The following is a 14011-nucleotide window of genomic DNA, read 5'->3' on the forward strand; positions in this document are numbered from 1 at the left end:
CAGAGACCCTAAAATACAGAGAATATTGAAGACTAAAGGAAATCTACAACTTCTAGCTGGGCATTGGCCATGTAGAGGTCTTGGTTGAGAATTAAACCTTATGGATTGGTGGTCTCTCTGGTCCTTACCAATTGTAACATGACTTTAGTCAACCTATATTGGTGGCGCTACCTTGAGTAACTGGAATATCTGGTCATGTAGGAAGCAATGTCGGAGTATACCACAAAATAGAAACTTCAACGCACCTGGATAAACTACTTTGCGCCTAATGGTTAAGTTGACGTGACCTTGTTTGGCTGCCTGCTGCATTAGCTGAACTACGAGTTGATGTGACTTTCCAACCACAGCCGTTCCATCTACACATATAAGTTCATCTCCCGACCTCAGCCGACCATCTGCATCAGCTGACCCCAGAGGCACAATATGACCTATGAATATCTAGAAAAAAAAAGAAAGAACATGTTAGGCGACACATTACTTGGATTAATACAGTATAGGGAAGTCTTGGTTTGTGGAATACATGGATCGGCTGGGATAGTCATGGTAGGACAGTGGACTATTATTTAAGGAATGGTCAGTATAGATACAGATCCCATTGTTTAGAAGGTCCATATTCTCCTTGTGGAGGACATCCTGCTGGATATGTGGAGGAGGATGCTGCTGGTAGGGAAGTGTTCCCTGTTTTTTCTAATGCCACCCATAGGTGTAAGTCAATGTTCCTTCACAGATCCTCAAAACATGATTAAGAACCAAACCAGAGACACCCATCTATATACAGCACTGTTATTGGAATTGTTGCTACAAAGTAGGGTTCTGGTTGGAGATGCCATGTGTGTTGGCTCTCAAAAGGAAAGGTACGCATTCTCAAGGTGGAGATCCAGCTGGTGGGGATTTTCATGGAACCTTACAACCCCTTTAAAAGTCAATGAAATCGGTTTATTCCAAACACATCAGTCACGGTTCCCGTAAAAATGCAAGCCACAATGCCAGTATGAATGGCGCCATGTTTGATTACTTTGCCTATTATGTTGCTTTTATGGTTCTACAGGTCTACAAAGACATATTAAAGAGGCAAAAGTGTCGGGAAGTTCAGTAATGATGCCAGATGATTTCTCGAGAGTCAGTGTCTTGTACATCACCATACAAATCTTAAGTGACATTACTATCCACAGCTGGAAGTCTAAATTATTCATCTTAATTGATAAACAATTGTTACAAAGCTTTACTATTATAATCATGTAGATTTCACATTATCATCTGTTGCCTCGGTACTTACTGGTTCCCCTGGCTCATTTCCTCCAAGAATTCTGAAGCCAAAGCCAGTCTCCTTCCTCCATAAAAAGATATCATGCTCTTGAAAATCTGGAACTAGAAAAGAGACAAATAAGAAAAGCCAGCACATTGCTATTCCATAACTTGAACAAAATGTCCTAAATTATTTAGCATTTTCTATTCTTAAAGAGGTTGAGGGATTAGAAAAACATGGCTGCTTTCTTTATATGAAAACCCCGCACCTGTCCAGTAGTCGTCTTCAAAACCAGATGCAACCCATGGACATTATGCTCAACCTGCAACCTACAATGTCATGTAAGCTTGGAGAGAACCCAGTCAGCTCCTCTTTTCTTTCTTCTCTAACATCCATAATGAAGGACAGTGGTTCAGATCTCTTGTAAACAGCTGGTAGAACCAGCCATATACAAAGTGGAAAGGGGGCCAGATACTGAGGATCAAAATGTGTCCACCATTTATGGTACTATTAAACAAAAATAAAAGGACTTGGTGCTCAATGACTTCCTCATCATCTTGAGTTGACCCTCAACTGTTATAACATTGTATAGAAGCCCTAGCAAAGACAATAGGACCAAACTTGACTTGCACTCCTGCCTCCAGGTTCCTCATGGAAACCACATGCGTGCCCTTGGTAGGCCTAACCTTCGAAGAACCCGTATTCCCTATAGAACTACAGTCTTGTTAACAAGAGTGGCCAAACCTCTCTGGGTGCAGTTTATGTTGGATCCAACATGCCCAATTCATCTACCACCCAAAGCTCACACCAATTTTGGAGGGTTTGGCCGATATTTTCCTAACATGTATAGGCACCTTTAACTATTTGATCAGTAACACAATCTTTCAGTCCATTCATACAATCCTCCAGCTCCCTCTGTAACCTCACTGAAGATGTGCGTAAAACTCTTAACTTCTAGAAAATAAAATTTAATGGACCCAAAACCGAAATGTCATAGACCTAGAGTTAATAACACCAGCTCTTTTCAGATCATTCCCTGTCAGTTCTTTGCCAGATGACTCAAATGCTGCCAAATTAGAAATTTGATCAAATTTATCATTATGAATTAATCGTAGTGTTTCCTCATTTAGTGAACAGCTTTGTCTCCCGTAAGTTTCATGTTGGCGTCCTCTCATCCCTTCTATTGTATTATGACAATCCCCAAACAATTACGCCAGCTGATATCATAAATCATCTGGTGCAACATAAAAGGTAAAAAAAATCTGCTCTTAAGCAGCTAAATACAATAGATCGCATTCTTTGGGCCTGGTTAAATTAGAAATGGAAAATTTGCATGCCAAAATTTTGTAGCCCTCGCCCAAATACAAATCCAACTCCGTAGACACAAAATCTTCAACGATAAATTCTAATTAAGAAGTTTCTTTGATACAAAGAAAATAACTTCGCCATAATTAAAGAAAAAGTGAGAAAATAAGCCAGGTCTCGAATTTTCTACTTGTAATTCGGGCCCATAGGGACTGTGATGAGATGCATATTCTATTTGGTGCCTTATATTACCGACACAAGTAGATTTGACTCAGCGGGCGACGAGACCACCCAAGGTTCCACCTTGTAGAACACACAATTAATGACACAATTAGATATGTAGCGTTATGTACTATTTTTACATCTTTGGGGCCCCGAAAATAGAATATTCCGTAGAGAACATTGTGTTTTGGCTATTATGGAGAGAATACTTAAGACACCTGCAGATTGGAATGGTTGTAGATGAAGATAACCTTCCTTTATCAAGTTTACATATGTGCAGAGGTCTACCAACACTATATTAGGGGAGTAGGACCTAAATCTATACTTGCTCACAGTTTGAGTTGAAATTTTTGCCCATCTTTTAATATAATTACATTCACCTGCCACCAAAATACAGTATCAGGACTCATGCACATAGAGGTATTATCAACCAACCTCGTAAGGATCCATACGTAATACAGAACCCGTAGCCCGCTATGATATCCTCACCTAGGAACATAGCTTCGAGGAAAGAATGCTGTGTCTCAGCGCCTTGCAAGATGAACCTGTAGAACCACCATAAAGGGCCATGCTAATATAGGCCAGAACCCTTCATGGGATTTGACTTAACCCATAGTATTTCCATAATTTATTGGGCGCTATATGTCGGACAGCTATTACACAACCTACAAATTTACATTTTCTTCCAAACTAGAGAAAGATGACCAAATACGATTTTGAAGGTACAAAAAAAATTTCAATTTATCTGGATAGGAAAGCAGAATAGTGGGATCTGAATGAGAAGGCTACATCAATTACGTGTCATCTTGGTGCTCAGTAGAGTATTACCGGAAAACTGTTTCTGATCCTTAGCGGATCTTCTCTCCTATCGATTAAAGTGGTGGTCTCCAAAAGTCAATACCATTAAGTGAGTCAAGTAGATAAGGCGATATAAGGACTTTTCTGGAAAAAAAGGGATCAATATAATTAGGGGAAGACGCTATTTGTGGTTACGTCAAAGGCTTGAATGGGGAAAACTGACTGATCGGGATGGATGCCAAATTTTTGTATTGGGTATTCTCGGGCTGTGCATTAGAACTGGAATAAGTAATTAAAGGATGAGATGAGAAAAAGGTTATTGACCCAAATGGTCAACCTATTACTTTGGATCATTAGAAAAATAAGAAATTTCAAAAGAAATTTAGAATTAAAATACAATATAAAATGTTATAAATATAATTCATTAATGTAATAATTTGGTGGGAGCTTTTTTTTGCTCATAAAACTTGGTTTGGTGATGGGCTAAGTACAGTATCTTCTATCATCCTAAAGGGGACCATAGACAGAGGGTCAGCCATTTAGCCAAAAGCCCCCAAGAATACATCGAACTTGATGACAGTTATAAAGAACTCTTATCAAACAGGATACGTGACCCATTTCTCATAACCAGGAAGGCCCACAAACCACCAACAGTGATGGAATGTAAACCTTAAAGATGACCTATCACCATGTCCATCAAATCCAACCTATTATATCCCTCAATAGGTGTCACTCCACCAATTCTATCACAGTTGGAATTTTTTCTCTAGCTCCTACTGTTCCAGAGCAATAATTTCTGTTAGTATAAGGTGGGCCATCATAGGCTGGACCAGAAAGACCAGGCCCACCCAACTCCAACCCATTACATCCTTCAATAGGTGTCACTCCACCAATTCTGGCACAGTTGGAAAAATATTTCTCTAGCCCCTACTGTTCCAGAGCAATCATTTCTGTTAGTATAAGGTGGGCCATCCTAGGCTGGACCAGAAAGACCAGGCCCACCCAACTCCAACCCATTACATCCTTCAATAGGTGCCACTCCACCAATTCTGGCACAGTTGGAATTTTTTCTCTAGCTCCTACTGTTCCAGAGCAATCATTTCTGTTAGTATAAGGTGGGCCATCCTAGGCTAGACCAGAAAGACAAGGCCCACCCAACTCCAACCCATTACATCCTTCAATAGGTGTCACTCCACCAATTCTGGCACAGTTGGAATTTTTTCTCTAGCCCATACTGTTCCAGAGCATTTATTTCTGTTAGTGTCAGGTGGGCCATCCTAGGGTGGACCAGAAAGACAGGGCCCGCCTACCTGACAGTTTCAGCACATTTATGCTCTCTGCAGGAGGGGGAGCTAGACAAAAAATTCCAACTGTGCTGGAATCAGTGGATTGGCACCTACTGAAGGATGCAAAGAGTTGGAGTTGGTGGAGGTGGTGAAGGGTCCTCTTGTACACAATGGTTTCTACAGGATGACCTTCAACTATTGTAGAGCGGACTATGAGAGGAATATTATAGTTCTGGCTTTATTGAAATTACATTTTATAAGCTCCTGTGTTTCTTTGCAGTAACAGACCATTAATACAGAGTCCTAAAATTCTGAACTAAAAAAAATAACCATAAAAACCTAATTTGAGACGACCGTACTGCAGTATTAACGCCTCTCGGAAGAATAAGTAAAGCTAAAATTTTCAGTTAATGTTTAGGAGTCAATAACACAATTAGCGGAGTTTTTCTTGCTCTTCCAGCTCTTCGGCTCGAGTGGTAATTTACCTTAATCAAGATTAAAGACCCATAAAAAAAACTAAACCAAATATCAATATCCATCCATTGTACATTATTCCGCTATCGATCTTTGTCAAACTGCACTAAAATAAAACTTTGTTATTTCTCTTTTACAACCGAGACACTGAAACCGATGAATAATGGCGCTCAACCCAAGAGCAACCGGTGGCTAGACATCTCTATGACCGGTAGGTTCCACATTTACAACTAGCAAGGGCTTTATAAGGCACAATGGTGGAATTTCTATAGATTTTGTGTTTTACGGTCACGGCACGGATTTGGTCAGGTTTGTCTAATGTCTATGGGGTGGGTTGACTTTCACAAGATGGCAGGGGAAGGATACTATAGATGGGGCTGTTGGACTTCAACATGCTTGATCTTTTTGTTCTTGGGGGAGATTAGCCACCACCAGAGGTCAAACACATGCATGCTTGGCTAGTGTATAGGTTTAAAGAAGGATCGGGAAGAGTAATTGTTGGATGAAGGAGCCAACAGCTATGTAAAGTGTGCAGAAACCCATACACTAAAACCTACAACCTACCCATAAGACACCTCTTTGCGACCAGCACATTACATTTCCTTTGACACACTTTCACTTCCATCATATACAGTATTATGCATAATGGTTATCATCTTCAAGAAGACCACCCTGTGGAAGACCAGTTTGTAAAGCAATTTTGGATAGTCATCTCCAAGCGGTTTTATGCTGTAATTGGTATCTACAGATAAATACCTGCTTAATAAATATCTTTGACTAGAGATTTTATTACGGTACCTGTAAGGCCTCGTTCACATCTGTGTTGGTATTCCGTCCAGGGGAGTCCACATGAGGACCCCCCCCCCCCCCGAATGGACTACCGAACGCAATTGCAAGCAGTGTGCCAGTGAAAGCACATGGACCCCATAGACTATAATGGGGTCCGTGTGCTTTCACTGGCACACCGCTTACAGTTGCATTTGGTAGTCCGTTCAGGGGGGTCCCCATGCAGACTCCCCAAATGGAATACCAAACGCATATGTGAACGATGGGTAAGGATATGTTCACACAGCATAATCTGAAGCAGATTTTGATGCGATTCCAACTCAAAATCGGCACCGAATCCCACCCCTTAGAATTTTGAGCTGTACTAAACACCATTCACTGAAATGGGGCTAAGCTGCAATACCAAATGCAACCCACTGCCAATGGGGGCGATGTTTATAAAACAAAACCGACCCATTCTAATCTTATAAAATCCCTTAAAAATTATCGGAAAGGCGGTTAGATTTCCACTTGTATTAGGTGCGTGTAGTCGACGGTTTAGTCGTTTTTCTGATACGACGTAACCTCATAAATAATCTTCACTGCTCAAATGTTCATTTTGGAGTTTTTCCCTGAAGCAGGAAGAATTTCACCAACTTGAGATACTGAATGCCAAAAAACGGAGTGCAGTGACCACATTGCAAAGTGTTTTTCATGGTTTTTCACGTTTTTCTTATTATAATTCTGTACATGCTTACGGATGTGTATTGTATGAACCCCAATATAATAATTTTCATTATCAACCTCTCCTTTAGCTCCCTTGGCCTACATAGTTAGCTCTATACTGTATGCGGTATCTATGGTACCTACAAGCTGCGGTATATATAATCACCTGCTATAGTGTATACATGTGCGGTGATATTGGTTTCCAGCCCCTCATTGTATATGACTCAGCAGCGGCAGCAGATGGCTTCAGTTACCTATTCTACGCTAAATATTGCCACGGATCCATTCTAGTCGCTGACAATATAATGCGTACTCTGCTGCATTACATACTACCGTGCACCTGCCAACTCCAAGACGCCAATGAATTCACGGAAATACACATATCGCAATTGGTTACACACTGAATAAACCCGGCAATGTGCGTGGTCCATTTACTTCCCATCTAGATAAACATACAAGGCCATTGACGGCGATGCCAAGGTTACATACATGCTGATCCGTGCAGTCATATTGCCAGCAAATCTGCATCCATCAGACGGATGTTCTGGGATTCCTCTGCTTATTGAAGGGGAAAAATAACCGCTTCCAGGGAAATTCACATTCACACGGCGTGCTACCTAGGCCGGCCATGAGGCCACGATAATATAACAATGAATTTATGTAAAATACAACTAAATGGGCTTAGGCTTGGTTGCTGTAGATAAGAAAATGGGATAAATTTGTAGCGTAATGGTCAGAACGATCTCTTATTCTACGTCTCAGGTCTCAAAATCTGCCTGTCCAAATACCACACGCTAGTAACAATCTCAAATGTATTTTTAGGCCCTATCAAGCTCCAGGGCTCAGGTCCAATTGCAAAAGGTTTCTGTGGTTAGCACCCAGGCCATGGGTTTACTATGACCAGCTTGTATTCTGTAGATTTGGAAAAGTTTCCCCTATATTCCACAATCATACTCAAAAAGTTATAAAACTAGTCTATTGTTTTGGAGGAACGAGACAGATCCATGATTTCCATGGAAATTGTGCAATGCTTCGTTTCACCTGCGGTGGTGCTGTAGGGGAATTTAACACTTATGTTAGGGCTTCTGTACACGGTCGATCACTTGGGATCAAAGGACAACTGTAATCATTTTGGTGGTTAGAGGAGCTATCTGATATAAAGTGGGCAAATCTTTTAAAGGGGATGTGTCATCCCTATCTGCAAGATATCAGATAACTTGCAGACTGGCCGGGGTATGATTGCTCAGCCCTCACCAGTCTGGAGAACAGAGGAGTTGTGTCCCTCATTCTAAATAGAGTGGTGGGATCCTCATTACAATAAAGAATGGGGCGCAGGTCGACCCTCCAAGTTATTCCCCACCCTGTGGACATGGTATAGCTTTCCCAGATGCTTTCTCACTTTGTTGGGAGCTGTTCACACATATACTTTGTGATGTAATCCATGACCATAGTAGATACTTACGTCTGCTTTCATACATGCTCCTGGACTGGGCCCAGATTTTGAATGGATCAGGCTTTTTCTGCCCTGAGCCGTCACCTTGGTCCACAGATGGTGCCTCACTGGTTGGGTAGTCAGGAACAATTGGGGCACTACGGAGGGGTGAGGCAGTGTGCCCACTGTGGTGACTGGATACACTGTGTTGGGAACTGTTTTGGCTGTCTTTCCTTTCAAGTTGTGGTTGCTGTTTAAAAAGAAGAAGAAAAAAAATTACTATCTGATATGAAATTTAAATTTTTTTTTTCATCCCAAGCAAAATTTGACACACACTCTTCATTCATCTGGTTCCGGAAAAAAAATATACAATAAAATTACAATACAATTAGATATTTTTCCTTAAAGATCCATATTGACAATTCTTCCAGGACTTAAACCAAACATTTGGCAGGCAGCTTGCTGCAACAGAAACCTCCCCCATAGCTCTATCTGCAACGAAGACCAGGCAATGCACTTTCTACCATTCTAGCCTTGTATGGAGAGAACCGAGGGGAGAATTACCTTACTTCCTTGGCAGGTATAAAGAACTCTAAAATATTCTGACTATCCTACTAGGAATTTTTATGTTAATCCCATCTATTATACACAGTAAGGGCATAGAGGGGGTGGATTATGGCGCGTAATCCACGTCATAATCCGCCCCCTCACAAAAAGAATCAACATGCCCTTTCTTCAGGCGGCAACCTCCGAAGTCGGCCCATTCATTTGAGCCTACTCTGGAAGGGGAAGCCGCGACTCTCGGTGCCAAAATCCGCCTTGAACTAACCCTAAAGGACCTTGCTCCGAATGCCCCAATATATTACAAGGATAGCCCTTTGATTTCAATGGACACCATGTAATGCTTTATTTCACCAGAGGTGGCACTGCAGGGAAAACAAACACTTGCTTTTGGATTCCTCACACGGACCAAAGATGATCGATGGATCTAGCAGTGTCTCTAATTCATCACTGGGGGAACGGTCAACTCTTGTCCAAAGGGTTTAACCCCTTTAATCCTCTCATCTTCTTTATTTCTTAGGCTTACGGTTCCCTTTAAGGTCAGTAATAACAAAAATCATACAAACAAACCCGAAGAAAATCCCCATAACTTTTTGCTTTCGGCAGCTGATAACTTAGTAGATGCTTCAACCATTATATGTCAATTATGAAAATGGGAGTTAGATCGAGTATGTAATAAGATTTGTGACTAATGGTTTTAAGCAAACTAATGGCTTTATGAGTAATGGCCGTCAGCAAGGTTCTTAGTCAAAGCAGAGGATAAAACAATATATAACAGAAAAATGAGCATTCCCCATCACTCCTGCCAGGGGGGACTCTCAACACATTCCTCTGGAAACTGATGAGTTAAATGATCAGATGAAATTAAAGAACAGGCAGTAAGGTTCACCCCAGAGATGAAGAGGTACCAATTTCCTGCTCGAGTGCTCTCCGCTTCCCTGAAGGAGAATTGGAGACGTGTGTTTCAGTAATAATCTGTAAAGAATCATCTTGTTAACAATGTAGATCGGGAGACGGTTATTTCCCCTTCTTTCTCCATCCGAAAAACGGAGTATTTGCGAAGCAAAATCTGGAAAATTGGCGTAAATCACAAACCAAAGAAAACGAAGCAACAGTATCGAGCTTTCCCCATTCTGTAAAAAGTTGTATCAATCAAAACAATTGTCTGCCACTTAGATGGGCCTACTGGCGTAGCGACTTGTATCGTCTGTAGTGCGACAAGAAACCTGCTCGGATGACAAGTCTCTCCATACATGTCGTCTGAGACGTTGGCCATGAGCAATAAAGCACGTTAGATAAGAATAGGTGACAAATACCCAAAAAGACCTCACTAATCCCTTTACCTTGTAAGCACTGTCACCACCAAGGGGTTGTCCAACAATGGACATTGTTGGAGAACCCATTACTGAGACTTCCACTGATCCCTAAAACGGGGGTCCCAGCAATATGTTCTTCACCAAACGCACAACCACATCGAGGAGAAGATTGAAAGAAGCAGCTGCCGAGGATACACGGTGCAACTCCATCAAAATCTATGGGACTGACAGAGATGAGGAATTTGGATGCGGCGGAGGTCGAGTACATGCTCCGCTACTTCATTTAATATTTGGAAGGGCAGGTAATGAAAACCATCAAGCGCTCTACTTGGCCGATTCCATCATGCCTCTAGACGCTAAATAGATCTGCAGGGCTTGTGCTCAGCCACCTCTGCATCCAAACTCCTCTCCTCTGCTGCCATACTCTGAGGAGGAATGGGACCCCTATTCTAGTGGTGGGACCTCCATCAGTTCTGTGAGAAGGTGGTAAATGTCCATTGTAGAACGCCCCTTTTAGGTAGGGGTAAACCTGTTTCATTAGAAGGATTCCTTATAAACAGAATGCTCAATGCTGGGCCTACCATTGATCTCTGATAATCTATGGGTGCACTCAAAAACGAATGTTCAAGTCTCCTGCAGCACCACCACAGGGGAAATTAAGCATTGCAAGGTATCCACTGAAATCAATAAGCTGTCCATGTAATGAGCAGATGTGCCAAGGCCTCCGGAGAGAGATTCTCTTTTTTTTGATGATCTCTACTTTGACTAGATGAGGTTGGTTCAGTTCCATCTTTTAACTAAAAATAAAAAAACCCTATGCAGTATTTGAAAATGGGTCTTCTAAACTAGGAAATCATTTTAACTTATACTGAACATAATATGTTCTCTCAATGTTACACTGGACTAAGGGCTTCCAATAACAAATACTGTCAAGGTAGGTACCATCAACTTTAGAAGGGTCCCATTTGTTAGTAGGAACTGGTGGGTTCTTGCTGTTTGAGGGTACTAGCTCAGTGCACTCATCTACTTAAGGAGCACTTAGGTTGCAACCAAAAGAATACTACAAAATCCCTACCATCCTTCCAAAAACCAACATGTAGTCCACTATTCCATTGAAGGTTCCAGTCGCCATTTTTCACAACCCATTGACTTGTGGATAATTCATAGGCGCCATGGTGCTATTTAGACATCAATCAAGGGGCAAATCGTACTAATTTTTGGATCATCCTATGGCTAAGACAACAAGTCCTAGAGTATTGCTCGGGACGTCATGCAAACAGTATGTTAAAGGGAGCCTACCACCACTTCTAAGTGACTTGTATTGTGACATAGCAGTGGTTAGTGGTATAGTGAACATAACAAAATTCAAGCTTGGTGTCGGGGGGGATCAACTTTTGATCCATGAGCTAGAGAGTTGGGGCATGGTCACTTTCACCAAACCCAAGAGACCTGAGGAATGTTCATTCTTACCAAACCCAAGAGAGCTGACCATGTGCAAAACAGCTGGGTATGGCCACTCTTATCACCCCCCCAAGATAACTGTTCACTTCCAAGAAAGCTGGGGGTATGGCCACTCTTGCCAGACTACCTGCTTTGCCACCAAGAACCACCCCCTAACATTGACTGATCCTAATGTGCAGAGACCACCACCAAAAATGGTGCGGCCATGACAAGAAGCATTGGAAAGCTTTTACAACATAAAGTTTATTTTTCTGGCACTTTGAAACAAAGGATATATCCACTATATCACTAACCATCCTTAAAACGGCATATAAGTGGTTTTGGAGAGATTTTGGAGAGGTTGTCAGACTCCCTTTAACTATCGAACTACAGCAGCACGAACCAAGACCGTGTAGTGAATGCAGAAAAATTAGAGATGCAGCGCAGATAACTAAGAGAGGAGGGCGCGGAGCTCAAGGCCTCGCTATTGGGAATAGATTTCCATAAATTATTGAGCGTTGTCATGACAAGGTGTACTTATGTTGCATAACAACTTTTGTAACTTCTTGACCCCTCACATGCTGTCACTCCATTAGAAGGTAATGTATTATACAGCGGCTATGCTGCTGTACTACGGAATAGCTGGAAGGAGCCTTTTATGCCTCTTGTATGGCTCGTCCTTGCACCTTCCTGCCACTTTCACTAAAGGTATCCTTTCATTGTACATTTTCCTGGTGTGTTTATACTGTATATTAGGTTGTGTCTATTTCTTGGTGTTGGATAGGACATGACGCTTGTTGCTCATTGCGGTTGTACTGAATGTGGTGAAAAGAGCAGAGACCCAATTCACTTCAGAGTATAAATGCTTGGCCGAAAAGCACAAAAGGAAATTAAACCGGTTCCAATGGGTGAGGGCGAGCCAATAAATTACCCATAGCAAAAGATGCTGAAGCCCTTTAAGGAAGTATTAAGTCTTTTTCTGCACTAAATCAATTCTGCGGCCATGTCTAATGAACCTTTAGTGTTATCCATAGATTTTTCGGCTACAATTCATCGCTTGATTTTCCTTTACTATGCTTTTTTTTTTAACACTTTTTTCTGTTATAACTTATTGCATGCAGATATAGCTGAGCGGAATATGTCATTTAGTGTGTGATAACGCACTCCAATGATATCTCTGACACACGGTACGGTCTGTATCCTGAGATTTAAAAGGAATGTCCAGTAAGGAGCTCAAAAATCATATGTAAATCAGTACCAACAAGGGGTGATCCCTGGCTATTTATTTTCATCAGATTTGGTTTTTTGGCTGATTTTTAGCTCAACTCCATTATGTCAGCGCTGTAATCTGTGACTACAGTTTAGCTACAGTGCCTACAGGGGTCTGAGGGAGTTTAAGACACACCCACTGCTCCTCATTGGTTCAGGCTGCCATTCTGACACACCCACTGCTCCTCATTGGTTCGGGCTGCCATTCTGACACACCCACTGCTCCTCATTGGTTCGGGCTGCCATTCTGACACACCCACTGCTCCTCATTGGTTCGGGCTGCCATTCTGACACACCCACTGCTCCTCATTGGTTTAAGCTGCCATTCTGACACACCCACTGCTCCTCATTGGTTCAGGCTGCCATTCTGACACACCCACTGCTCCTCATTGGTTAAGGTTGCCATTCTGACACACCCACTGCTCCTCATTGGTTCAGGCTGTCATTCTCTCCCTTCCACTGCAGCTCTACCTCCTCTGATTGGCCGTTGTCTATAAACACAAGTCTATTGCAGGCTCAGCAGGAAGTCTGTGCATGGAGAATGAATTTCCATAGCAGCAGGGGCAAAAGGAATATAAGATTATAAACTACTAGAGATGAGCGAGTACTGTTCGGATCAGCCGATCCGAACAGCACGCACGCATTGAAATGAATGGATGCACCTGGTACTTCCGCTTTGACGCCGGCCGGCCGCTTAACCCCCCGCGTGCCGGCTACGTCCATTCATTTCAATGCGTGCGTGCTGTTCGGATCGGCTGATCCGAACAGTACTTGCTCATCTCTATAAACTACAAGTGAAAAATGACAATTATTAGGAATCCATAAAATGGCCGGAGGGTCCCTTTCAGAAGTCAAGTCTGTATTTTAATAAACCGTGGGGTGAATTTACTAACCCACCTATGCCAAATTACTAGTATAGATGATTGTCAATGTTGGTGAGTAATACTTGAAGTCTACATCCGTTCCTGGAGTGTATGTGAATTATCACTACTGACTCAGTTTGTGCCAGGTGACCTCTTCACAAACTGCATGCGACTGCTGTGATGTGCCATTCACGAAGAGGTGACCACTGAGGTTTGTAAATGACTACAATATTCACTGGGCACAAACATCTGGAGGATCGGTATACAGAAGACCCGGGAGAGGTGAGTACATCTGCTAATAATTTAGG

The 14011-nt window shown here is 42.1% G+C and overlaps 1 protein-coding gene across 5 annotated transcripts in view; it reads right to left on the bottom strand.

The window, feature by feature from the left end:
* MAGI1 (membrane associated guanylate kinase, WW and PDZ domain containing 1) overlaps window positions 1-14011 on the bottom strand; it is a 321908-nt gene that overhangs the window by 27389 nt on the left and 280508 nt on the right. For 4 of the 5 annotated variants that reach the window (XM_075287478.1, XM_075287477.1, XM_075287481.1 and 1 more), the window contains 3 exons: window positions 8285-8504; window positions 1277-1368; window positions 246-438 (listed from right to left, as the gene is read on the bottom strand). In XM_075287478.1, the coding sequence (XP_075143579.1) occupies window positions 246-438; window positions 1277-1368; window positions 8285-8504 (505 nt within the window). The remainder of the gene's footprint in view (window positions 1-245; window positions 439-1276; window positions 1369-8284; window positions 8505-14011) is intronic. The other variant, XM_075287479.1, reaches the window with a different exon arrangement.

This window comes from Leptodactylus fuscus, chromosome 9 (genome assembly GCF_031893055.1).
Source record: "Leptodactylus fuscus isolate aLepFus1 chromosome 9, aLepFus1.hap2, whole genome shotgun sequence".
Lineage (NCBI taxonomy): Eukaryota > Metazoa > Chordata > Amphibia > Anura > Leptodactylidae > Leptodactylus > Leptodactylus fuscus.